Consider the following 12,587-nt stretch of genomic DNA (forward strand, 5'->3'; position numbering starts at 1 on the left):
AGCTAGAAGGTGGTGAGCACAAGGACAACCTCAACCAGCAGAGCCCTCGTCCTGCCTCTTCCACCAGCAGGTGCAGGAGAAGTCATCTACTTTGTTTGAGCTATCTTTACAGCAGGTTTTTGTGTCCTTAGCCAAGAACTTGTATCTTGAATGGATGGTTTGGATTGGGAAATGTTCTTAATGGCTACCCATAGAGAAATGGTTGAGCAAGACATGGTCCACAATAAAATGAGGCAAAGACTTTGGGGACACCTGGGGGGCTCAGCGGTTGAGCGTCTGCCTTTGGCTCAGGTCGTGATCCTGGGGTCCTGGGATCGAGTCCCCCTGCAGGGAGCCTGCTTCTCCCTCTGCGTGTGTCTCTGCCTCTCTCTCTGTGTGTCTCTCATAAGTAAATAAATAAAATCTTTAAAATAAATAATAAATAAATAAGATCCTGCCCTCTAGAACAAGACAGCCTGGGTTCAGATCCCAGCCCCATCCTTTATTCTGAAATCATGAGAAGGGTACTCAATACCCTATTTGTAAAATAGGTTTATTTGCTTATTTTGTTTAGTGATCTTTACACCCAACATGGGGCTCGAACTCATGGCCCTGATATGAAGGGTTGCATATTTTCCTGACTGAGCCAGCCAGGTGCCCCCCATTTGTAAAATAGGGATAATTATAGTACCTACTCTAAACTTGCTGTAACAATAACATGAATTAATATAGATAAGAAAGCATTTAGGGAATCTGTGGGTGGCTCAGCGGTTGAGCATCATGCCTAAGGCGTGACCTTGGGAGTCATGTAGCTCTCTGAGCCTCAGTTTCTTTTTTTTTTAAGATTATTTATTTATTTATTCATGAGAGACACAGAGAGAGAGAGAGACAGAGAGAGAGAGAGAGAGAGAGAGGCAGAGACACAGGCAGAGGGAGAAGCAGGCTTCATGCAGGGAGCCCGACGTGGGATTTGATCCCTGGTGTCCAGGATCACGCCCTAGGCTGAAGGCGGCGCTAAACTGCTGAGCCACCCGGGCTGCCCGAGCCTCAGTTTCTTTACTCGTAAAATGGAACTGATAATATCTGAGAGAGTGGAGGGACATCTGGGTGGCTCAGTCAGTTAAGCGTCTACCTTTTGGCTCAGGTCATGATCTCAGGGTCCTGGGATCGAGCCCCACGTCAGGCTCCCTCCTCAGCGGGGAATCTGCTCTCCCTCTCCCTCTGTCCCTCCCCCTGCTCATGCTCTCTCTCTCAAATAAATAAAATCTTGAAAAAAAAATCTGGGAGAGTGGAGACCCGAAAGCACCAGGTCTTTCCCACCACAGGCTTGAACATTTTTGCATTTATACTTTACACACTTTACACACCTTCTCATAACTTTCTCTCAATGATCTCCACCCTCTGCTCCCCTTGGAAAGCATTTCAATATTCCCTTCCAGTCCTTCCTACCATATAACCCATCCATGGGCACCCCAACATACACCTTCCAGCCATATTCCCCAACCCTACCCTTCCCATACAGCCAGCCCTCCACACCTTCCCGGGACCCAGCCTCTTCGCTCACTACCCTTATCCCATCCCCTTCCTGCAACTCGGTCCCAAGACCACCAGGCCTCTAGATAGAGCCAAACTTTCCACCCCGGACTAGAATAATCCCTCCCAGGTATCCTCTCCCAGAAAGTGCAAACAGAGGCCAGAGCCAGGAAGTGACTTTAATGTCTCAGGAGCTGGAATGTGAGCAAGACAGGGCTCTCCAGGCCTCTGGCCCCAAGGGACTGAGGGAGGGTGGGGTGGCAGCGACCAGCCTGGATCCTCCTCTAAATCAAATGGCAACGGTGGGAACAGATTGGGTCCTTGGATATGCAACTCAAGCCGCTTTGGCAGGGGCATATGACGTTGAGGGCTCCTTTGGTCTGTGGGAAATGTGAACGAGAGGTGGGAGTCACCAAGGTACAGGGAAGAAGGGGGTTTACACCTCTCGGGGAGCAGGAGCCTGGGGGCTCTCAGCTGTACAGTGGATAGCTCTATGACCTTAGGCAAGTTAGTGAGTTCTTGGTCTCAGTCTCCTCATCCGTCAAATGGGGGTGGCAATAGTAACCTGCCTCATGGGGTGACCATGAGGACTGAATAAAATAGATCCAGGGCCCATCATGAAAAGACCCTCTGGCCACCCCAGCTGTACAGTCAGGCCATCGGCAGCTCCCCAGACAAGGAAGTGGAGGCCGAGCCCATTCTTCCTAGAAAGGTTTGGGCCCAGGGCCAGATAAGAAAGGAAGAGGAGTAACGACCCGTACTATGCGTTCTGCATTTCTATCAGCTCAGAACCAAGCCCGGATGGGCACTGTCGTTGCCAGGACAATATTGGTGAGGTTGTCACTTTAGCACCATCTTACAGGTGAGGAAACTAAGGCTCAAAGAGCAGAAGTGACCTGGCTGAAGTCACAGAGACAGGGGATGGAAAATCCAGGATTTAAACTCAGGTCATTGGGATGCTTGGGTGGCTCAGCGATTGGGTGTCTGCCTTCAGCTCTGGGCATGATCCTGTTTCGGGGATCGAGTCCCGCATCGGGCTCCCTGAGGGGAGCCTGCTTCTCCCTCTGCCTGTGTCTCTGCCTCTCTGTGTTGCTCATGAATAAATAAATAAATAAAACCTTTAGGAAAAAACAAAAAAACCTCAGGTCCTACTCCCAAGCTCTGGTCCCTGCTGCCTCAGTGCCAGGCTCTTCTCAAAAAATTGGAGGTGGGTCACCTGGGTGGCTCAGTGGTTGAGCGTCTGTCATTGGCTCAGGATGTGATCCCGGGGTCCTGGGATCAGGTCCCACATCGGGGTCCACGAGGCGGCCTGCCTCTCCCTCTGTGTCTCTCATGAATAAATAAATAAAATCTTTAAAAAAAAGAGAGAGAGGGAGGTGGGGACTGGTAGGGAAAAAGTCTTTTCCCATCTCCTTTGCCTCAGTGATGTCAGGGTTGAGATATTCATTCAACAAACGTTCAGTGATCACCTACTGTGTGCAGATACTAAGTTGGAGGTAGGGGGTTCAAAGATGGCCATGCTGCAAGCCTGCCCTGGGCAAGCTCCAGCCAGCTCATGCTCTGGACGGCACCCACGGAAGACTGGGGCAATCCAGGCTGTGCTGAGAGTGGGAGCTGCAGGCTTCCTAGAAGAGGCAACCAGAATTGTGCTGCAAGATGAGTAGGAGTGGCCAGGTGAGGAAGGGGTGAGGGCACTCCAAGCAGAGGGTGAGAAAGCAGAGGGCAGCCCCAGAGGCCTGTTTAGCCTCCCCCACCCTTCAGGCCAGAGCTGGCTGCCCCAGCCCAGAGCCTCACCTGGAACAGGCACAACATGGCTATTCTGGCCTTGGGGGCACAGAAGGCGCCTCCGTGGTCCAGGTTCATTAGGCAGCAGTCACTGACGCACTCGGAGTGGTGGGAGCACTCCACTCCGTTCACCTGTGGGGACAACTCTGGTGCCACCAGCTCTCTGGCTGCATGGGAAGGGGAGGGAGGACCTGGGACGTTGCTAGGCCCCTGGGGTCCGGGAAGAGAGGCCATGAGATGGTGGCCACCAGGGGCCACCCCCTGCCCTGCACCTGCCCCAGGAGAGGAAGGGGGGGGTCAGTACTTTGCCTGTGTCTCTCCTTTTCCTGGGCTCCCTCTATGCTCTATACCCCCAGTTCACACTTGGTAGGAGTGGTGGGAAGAAAGGGAGGGACAGAAAGATGGGGAAGGGAATGAAGAGCGATTGCTCAGGAGAGGGGGAAGAGAGATTAGGGCAGGTTGGTAAGGCCGGGCTGGGGGGCAGGTCTGAGACAGCCTGGGGTGGGCTCGGCTCAGGGGAGGGGGGGCTTGGTGCTGGTCATAAGGCCACTTTCTTTCACCTCCGGGGCCACCAGGCAGGTGAAGCAGCAGGGCTCTGAAGCCCTTTGGGGGACTCAGTAAGCTTCCAGCCCTGGGAACAAGTCCCCACCCCCTACTCAGCTCTCCAAACCCAACCAGTGCCTCCTGGCTGGTCTAAGGCGACTACAGTGGAAGGTTCGAAATGCTCTTTTGGCTCACCTTCATGAACCTCTTTTTAAAGGGCAGGAACTCGCCTGGGCAAGGGAGCAGAACCCCCGCGAGGAGCACAAGGGCCATGGCCATGAGCCTGGGCACCGAGGATCCTGGCTCTGGTGGGGCCGGAGGGGCCCCAGGGACAAACCCCTTGCCTGGCACGTGACCCGGGGCCCCAGGGGCCCGCCCTGGGCCGGGGGTGGAGGGTGAAGAAGTTAATGGTCACAGGCTGCTCTGCAGCGCAGGCAGCAGACAGGATTCTCCCAGGCCCTGGAAGCAATGGCATAAGGAGGGCAGCTCCCGTGATACCCTGATTCAAGCCTTGGACAGGCTGGATCACACATTTTAGGGGGCCCAGGGGGCCCCAAATGCATTACTTTCAAATTAGGGGGGAAAACCACTCGTGGAATAAAATTTTGTTTTGAAAAATTATGTGAAGTCGATATACTGAAATGAAAGTCAGCTTCGTCCTTAATAGTCTGATCCTCTCCTGTCTCTCTGTCCCTGGTGCCCCAGACTGCCCCCTACCCCTTATCTTTTGGAGAAGCCAGCCCCGGCATCTGGTGCTTCTGAGGCCTTCTCCAGGTCCAGTCTTGTCAGTGGGAAGAATCAGGAGGAGAGGGACCCTGGGTGGCTCAGTAGTTGAGCATCTGCCTTAGGTTCAGGGCATGATCCCCAGGTCCCAGAATCAAGTCCCGCATTGGGCTCCCTGCATGGAGCCTGCTTCTCCCTCTGCCTGTGTCTCTGCCTCTCTCTCTGTGTCTCCCATGAATAACTAAATAAAATCTTAAAAAAAAAAAAAAAAAAAGAATCAGGAGGTGAAACAAGATGGCCTTGAAGACCTAGGAATTGTCTAGTCTTGATGAGTCAATTAATTGTCTAAGGGTTTGTCTGTGAATCTTATGAAAGTCAGGATGTGCAGACAATGGAAGAAAGGAAAAAAGACTCAGAGGGAAACGGGGTTTAAGGGACTGCGTCATGAGGCTAACAGTGGAATGGTGGGGGAGGCAGCCTTCCTCAGGATGTCCCTCTCCATGAAAACTTCACCTCACCTCGCCCTTGCCTGCCTCTGCTTTTTACAAAAATTTGCTCTTGGGGGCAGCTGGGGTGGCAGAGCGGTTTAGCGCCACCTTCAGCCCAGGGTGTGATCCTGGAGACCCTGGATCAAGTCCCACGTCGGGCTCCCTGCATGGAGCCTGCTTCTCTCCCTGCCTGTGTCTCTGCCTCTCTCTCTCCTCTCTGTGTTTCTCATGAATAAATAAATAAAATCTTAAAAGAAAAAAATTGCTCCTGGGGCGCCTGGGTGGCTCCGTGGTTTAGGTGTCCCACTCTTGATTCTGGCTCAGGTCATGATCTCAGGGTGGTGAGATTGAGCCCTGCATGGGACTCCCTGCTCAGTGTGGGGTCCATTTGAGATTCTCTCTCCCCATCTCCCTCTGTCCCTCCCCCTTCTTGTTCTCTCTCCCTCTCTAAAATAAATATATCTTTTAAAAAAATTTTGCTCTTAAGAGGAGATGTGAGAAACCCTGGGTTAAGGGGGTATTACAGACTTAATTGTACCCCCTACCAAATTCAGATGTTGAGGCCCTGCCCTGCAATGTGATGATACATATGGAGATGGAACTTTGGGAACTTTAGGTTTAGATGAGGTCATGAGGGTTCCCTCCTAAGGGGTTTAGTGCCCTCATAGGAGGAGACACCAGAGGGACACCTGGCTGGCTCACTTGGTGGACCATGCTGCTCTTGATCTCAGGGTTGTGAGTTTGAGCCCCACCCTGGGCGTAGAAATTACTTAAAAGAGAGATAGAGAGACCAGAGAGCTTGCTGTCTCTTTCTCTCTGCCATATGAGGGCAAAGCACAAAATGCAGCCATCTACAAGCCAAGAAGAGGGCTCTCACCAGAACCCAATCATGCTGACACCCTGATTTTGGGGTTCCAGGTTTCAGAACTCTGAGAAATACATCTCTCTCATTTAAGCTACTCAATCCGTGATATTTTGTTATGGCAGCCGGGCTGACTAATATAGGGGTCTTAAGTCTTTTCTCTGAAAATAACACCTCCACTGTACTCAGAGGGCTTGGGATCCATCATCTCAATCAGCTCTCTCTATATTAGGGTAATTAATACTAGCTGTCACAACAGAGAGCTCCTGAAATTTTGGCAGTTTGGCAAAATAAAATCTTATTTACTACTCATGTAAAATCTGATACGAAACAGAAGACCTTTCTTCCATCTTGTAGTCACACCATCTGGAAGACTGGCCTCCAGGGTCATTCTGGAAGATGGAGGGGACAGATGGAGGAAGTACACAGACACATTAATGCCTCAGCCAGGAGGGACACATGCCTCTTCCACTCACAGACCATTAGCCACAACTAGTCACATGACCCAACCTTCTGCGAGGGAGGCTGGAAAATTCAAGGGAGTCCCAGAACATTCAGTATGTTCTATCATTTCTGCTGCATGACATTTTTTTTTAAAGCTTTTATTTATTTATTTGAGAAAGAGAGAGTACACGAGAGAGAGCAGAAGCAGGATGGGGAACAGAGGGAGAAGCAGACCACCCCCCACCCACCCTGAGCAGAGAGCCTGATGTGGGGCTCCATCCTGGGACTCCAGGATCATGACTCAAGCCAAAGGCAGACGCTTAACCAACTGAGCCACCCATGTGCCCCTCTGCTGCATAACCCATATCCTCATTTTAACAGATGAGGACCCCCAAAACTCAAGGCACAGTAACCTGTCCAAATAACACAATTAGGTCGCAGAGCCACATATAAATGCAGGACATTCTAGCTATTGAGCCCAAGCTCTTACCACTGTCCCACACTGCTGTGGTGGCCAGGGGCCTTGCTCTCAGGGAAGGACTCCTGTTATCACTGTGTCCTCTCCTTCCAGGAGCCATGGTCTACAGCTCTCTTCACATCGGTGGTCTGCTGCTCTGGGCAGCAACCCATCCACAAAGCTCACCGTCTCTCCCAGCTCCACCATGCACTAGAGGGGATGCCCAGGCACTAATAATTCTTCCTACAGAGTTCCCTCCTTCCCTGACATATTTGCTTGTGCCCTTGTGGGTATTAGATAACTGGAAAATACTGTTAACTGCACAGGAAAGGGCAGATTTGGAGGCAAGAGGTCGGCAGCTGTGTGTCAAGACTGGCAAGGTGGGATTCTTCATCTGGGGTCCGAGGGCCCCTGGGAAGTTCGTGGAAGGCCTGGAGGGGAGGGTGGAGCCCCTGAAATTCAAGTCATAATGTGCACGACTTAAAAAAAATTTTTTTAAAGTCTTCCTCAGAAATGACTTAAGACTGATTCAGAACCTTCATTTTAAGGTGAGGACACGGAGGCCCAGAAAAGGCAGACGTCCACAAGTGATGCAACAGAGCCAGGCCAAGACGCCAGGCTCTTGACTACAGGTCCCGCACTGTTTCTCCTGTTCCAGGGGCTTGTCTCCCCAATCCAGCTGGTGCTGGTCACAGGCATGCATCCAGGACACCTGTGCAGCATGAAGGGGGTGGGAACCCGATCACCAGGGTGGCCAGGGCCAGGGGTGTGGGAGTGGTCGCTGGGCACCTGACCAGTGAATGTGGCCACAGCCTTGTGTATTGGCCAGGGCCCAAACACAGCCGCCCCAGAGGAGAATACGAGTCAGTTCAGGGCAGGGGAATACTTCACTGGGGGACCTCTGTGATCTCCCCCCTGGCCCCTATTCCCTGCCCCTCATCTTCCCTCCTCTGACATTCTCCAGTCTCTTCTGCACCTTTCTGGTGGTTTCCATGACAATGTTCTCACTGGTCTATTTTTGCTATAAAAATTAAGGGTAATGTAGGGTTTTTTTAAAGATAAATTTAAAGAATGATTCTTTGTTCTGAAATTATGCCCTTCCTATTTTTTTTTGGTGTTCAAATATATTTTTATGAAACAATGGCAATAATACAATGGTAGTTTTGTTCAGTTTGCCCTGTTGTTACGTGGCTGTTATACACATGTTGTTAATATGTAAATGCTGTCAGTCCCCAAAGTTTTTTGGAAGCCTTTTTTCTTTTAAAGATTTTATTTATGGGCAGCCCTGGTGGCACAGCGGTTTAGCGCCGCCTGCAGCCAAGGGTGTCATCCTGGAGACCCTGGATCAGGTCCCGCGTCAGGCTCTCTGCGTGGAGCCTGCTTCTCCCTCTGCCTGTGTCTCTGCCCCTCTCTCTCTCTCTCTGCATCTCTATGAATAAATAAAAATAAAATCTTTTTTTTAAAAAAAAGATTTCATTTATTTGAGAGAGACAGCTGGAGGGAGAGGGAGAGAAAAATCTGAAGCAGACTCTGTGCTGAGCGCAGAGCCTGGTGTGAGGCTTGATCTCATGACCACAAGATCATGACCTGAGCTGAAACCAAGAGTCGGAGGCTCAACTGACTGAACCACTGAGGTGCCCCAGAAGTTATATCAGCTTGTGAAAATACAAAATAAAGTTCTGGAGAAAACTCATGTGGTAGAAACTGTCTGTTACTCAATTCATTCCTGAAGGGATTCCTCTCAAAGTAATCTGGGGAGATTGATGAGTAAGTAGGTGCCTGAAAGAGTTTGAGATGTGGAGACACCATAGCTTCCTAGAGAAGATGGGCAGCAGGAAATATTTGGAGGTGAAGGGGTGGAGACACCAAGGTCCTATGTAGAATGCCCAGCACAGCCCTGGATGCCAGCAGGAGGGGGCAGTGCTCTTTTTCAAAGTCTTGAAGAGAGACTAAGATTCAGGCAAGCTGCGAATAAAGACCTTCCAAGTAAGAGTCCAGAGTGAGCAAAGATTTGGAGGTAACAATGAGCAGAGCACAATGAGGACAGGCTGTCTGCTTGTGGAAGGACATAGTGGAGTCAGAGCAGTCAATGCTATGGGAAACTTGCAGGGTCATGAGGGTAAGCCAGTTGAGGTGGCTCCTTAATGGACAGCTGGGCTGGTGGTGGCAGTGGGGAGATGGGGGATTGCTGGTTCCTGACAAATGAAGATGGATGTTGGTGGGCAGAAACACAGCTATCTAGAATATCCCAAGTTATGACACATGAGGATTGCTCTAGATCCAGGAAAGGCTCCCCTGGGGGCAGGAGTGAGTCATGGACATGTTTCTTTGGCCAGGGACAATGCCAAAGGAAGGGTGCTTAGAAATATGTGCTCACTGCCTCCCATCCTCTAAAAGCATTAAGCTACAACAGACCAAAGAATTTCACTTTTTTCAACTAAAAGAGATACATTTTTTAAAGATTTTATTTATTTATTCATGAGACACACACACACACACACAGAGGCAGAGACACAGGCAGAGGGAGAAGCAGGCTCCATGCAGGGAGCCCGACGCGGAACTTGATCCCAGGATTCCAGGATCAGGCCCTGGGCCGAAGGCAGGTGTTAAACCGCTGAGCCACCCGGGCTGCCCAGAGATACACTTTATATTGGTATTCAGACAACCAGTAGATATTGTTGGGATCCATTCCAATCAGTTGATGTCTGTGTCATGCTGATGGTTGAATATTTGGATTACCACCACTGTGAATGTGCGTGTGCATGTACACATTCATAATGTGTGTTTGTGTGTGCAACTAAAGTTTCACAAAATAATACTTACATATACTACATGCAACCTGTTCTGAGATTATTTATTGTATTCCATCTTTTAAGAATGTTGGTTAGGGGGCACCTGGGTGGCTCAGTCAGCTAAGTATTCTACTCTTGGTTTCAGCTCAAGGTTGTGAGATGGAGCCCCACATCAGGCTCTGTACTCAGTGTGGAGTCCACTTGGGATTCTTTCTCTCTCCTGGTCCTTTACCCTCTGCCCCTTCCCCCACTCAGGTGCGCACTCTCTCTCTCTCTCAAATAAATAAAATAAATACAATCTTTAAAAATGTTAGTTAGAATCCACCAAATTGCTTTCACCATTCTATTGAGTCACACTGAATTCTATTGAGTCCCAACTCATTGCAGACCAGTCTCAGTCCCCATTTGCCCACCAATTCATTCATTCAACAAACATTTGCCCATTAATTCACTCTTAGTCTCTATTTGTCCATCAATGCATTTTCAGTCTTCATTTGCCCATTGATTCGTTCATTCAACAAACATTTTGTGACACTTGTTCTATGTATGTTAGGCAGTTTATCACCAGGCTGCAGTTGCAGATAACAGACACCACTGTACTTATTCTAAGCAGAAAGGAATGTAATACAGATAGTTTGGGGCTTACGAAGTCACTGAAAGGACTGGAGGAGAGGAATGAGATCCAGCCTGAACCTCCAGGAATGAAACCCTAAAAACGGGGATCCCTGCGTGGCTCAGCAGTTTAGTGCATGCCATTGGCTCAGGGCATGATCCTGGAGTCCCGGGATCAAGTCCCACATCGGGCTCCCTGCATGAAGCCTGCTTCTCGCACTGCCTGTCTCTCTCTCTCTCTCTCTCCCTTTCTCTCTCTCTCTCATGAATAAATAAATAAATTAAATCTTAAAAAAAAAAAAAAAAAAGAAAGAAACCCTAAAAACCCTGCAGAACTGAGCTGCCAGGGAAGCTACTGCCTCAGTCAGTATCCGGAAGGTAGGAGTCAGGAGGCCATCACTGCAACCTTTGGCACCAAGAACACACACTTTAGCTGTGATCTCAGGATCAGGGAGCTGCTATCAAAATTATTGTCTGTGTCTGCTATATCTTCTCTAGCCTAAAAAAAGAATGCCTCTCACACAAATTCCTCTGCCGCACTTAACTCCATTCACATCACTTCTTGGGCAGTGCATATGATCAGTGATACCTAAATCACATCTGGAGTCCTGAGTGTGACCGTCTAACATTTCGTTTTCCAGCCCAGCTATACAAGAAGGCACATCAGAGGACAGCACAGAAGCTAAACAAGCCAATCGACAGCAAACCCCCTAACAGCGACAAAATGTCTGAAAGTGGCACAGGTTACCTGGATGGTGTGAAGGTAGGTTTCTACTCCCTGTCTGAATGGAAAAAGTCTGAAAACTTTTCCATTTTTACAGCTGCACGTCACTTTGAATGCCAACATAATGCCTTTTATTTCTATACTTCTCTCTCATATATATTTAATATGTCAGGTTTTTAAAAATCACCAATTTGATGGTCAGGGTTTTTCCTCTCTGGCAATTTGGTGGGGAAGTTCCACGCCCCACAGCCTGCCCGCTTACCAACTGCACTATTTTTATGCACCCATCCTGGTTCACTCTCAGAAAGGGCAGTGGAAGCTGCTTTGTCACTTTGTTCTAGCAACAATCAAAAGTGATTGCTCCCTCTGCTCTGTGCCATTAACCGCCTTGCTCACTGTAACCTGAACTTGCTCATTGCCTGCAGACTTCCATGGTAATCATAGTTCCTCTCCCTAAAACCAGTTGCTTCACAGACAAAAGATGTAATCTGCCATTTGCGGAAACCAAGGCAAGAGATGATTCTGGGAAAGACAGGCAGATAGATGAGCTCACCTCCCCTTTCTGTATTCCATGATGGACCAAACTCACTCTCTCCTCTGGTAGCTGGCTCTGTGCTCACCTGTCACCTCTTATTTAAGAGGCTACAATAAGAACACTCAAAGTTCAATAACTGTCTATTTAATAAGTAAATTGTAAAACAAATCACTAATAGTGTAATCTCATTTAGCAAGACAGGGCTACAGGACATACAAATAGGTATAGCCTATTTTTTAAAAAAGATTTTATTTATTTATTCATAAGAGGCACAGAGAGAGAGAGAGAGAGAGAGAGCGGCAGAGGGAGAATCAGGCTCCATGCAGGGAGCCTGATGTGGGACTCAATCCAGGGTCTCCAGGACCAGGTCCTGGGCCGAAGGCGGCGCTAAACCGCTAAGCCACCCGGGCTGCCCAAGGATACTGGTTCTTTATCAGGTATGTGTTCTGCAAAGCTTGTGCTTTGTCTTTTCATCTCTTAACAGTGTCTGTCACACAGCACAAGTTTTTAATTTTCAGTTTTCCAATTTTTTCTTGTTCATCATGCTTTCGGTGTTCTGTTTTTTTTTTTTTTTTTTTTATTCATGAGAAACACAGAGAGGCAGAGACACAGGCAGAGGGAGAAGCAGGCAAGGAGCCTGATGTGGGACTCGATCCCGAGTCTCCAGGATCACACCCTGGGCTGAAGGCAGTGCTCAACCGCTGAACAACCCAGGCTGCCCTGTATAGCCTATTTTTTTATTTTTATTTTTTTTAATTTATTTATTTACGATAGTCACACTCAGAGAGAGAGAGAGAGAGAGAGAGAGAGAGAGGCAGAGACACAGGCAGAGAGAGAAGCAGGCTCCATGCACTGGGAGCCTGACGTGGGATTCGATCCCGGGTCTCCAGGATCGCGGCCTGAGCCAAAGGCAGGCGCCAAACCGCTGCGCCACCCAGGGATCCCAGCCTATTTTTTTAAACTGCAAAATAAACGGCTTAATATAAGACAGAGGTTTATTTTTCTTTCATGTAACATTCCAAGCATACATAGTCCAGGGCTGATAGGGCAGCTCCAAGCCTCAGTGGCCCAGGCTGGTCTGGCATCTACAGGTATTGTTGTAATCAGCAA

General features: G+C 49.2%; 1 protein-coding gene across 1 annotated transcript; it reads right to left on the bottom strand.

The window, feature by feature from the left end:
• Positions 1-1,684: 1,684 nt before the first annotated feature.
• CLPSL2 (colipase like 2) lies at positions 1,685-4,143 on the bottom strand. The gene is made up of 3 exons (XM_077902656.1): positions 4,036-4,143; positions 3,307-3,429; positions 1,685-1,892 (listed from the first exon to the last, which is right to left on the bottom strand). The coding sequence occupies exons 1-3, from the start codon at positions 4,117-4,119 to the stop codon at positions 1,797-1,799; spliced, it is 303 nt and encodes a 100-aa protein (XP_077758782.1). The 5' UTR covers positions 4,120-4,143; the 3' UTR covers positions 1,685-1,796.
• Positions 4,144-12,587: the final 8,444 nt, after the last annotated feature.

Source organism: Canis aureus, chromosome 7 (genome assembly GCF_053574225.1).
Source record: "Canis aureus isolate CA01 chromosome 7, VMU_Caureus_v.1.0, whole genome shotgun sequence".
In the NCBI taxonomy this organism is placed as follows: Eukaryota; Metazoa; Chordata; class Mammalia; order Carnivora; family Canidae; genus Canis; species Canis aureus.

What these genes read in the sequence shown, in the direction of transcription:
- CLPSL2 (XM_077902656.1), bottom strand. Translation starts at nt 4,119, where the DNA reads ATGGCCATGGCCCTTGTGCTCCTCGCGGGGGTTCTGCTCCCTTGCCCA. An exon ending in TTAAAAAGAGGTTCATGAAG is followed by an intron (nt 3,430 to 4,035) that starts GTGAGCCAAAAG and finishes TTGTCCCCACAG; the next exon opens with GTGAACGGAGTGGAGTGCTC. An exon ending in CCATGTTGTGCCTGTTCCAG is followed by an intron (nt 1,893 to 3,306) that starts GTGAGGCTCTGG and finishes CATTTCCCACAG; the next exon opens with ACCAAAGGAGCCCTCAACGT.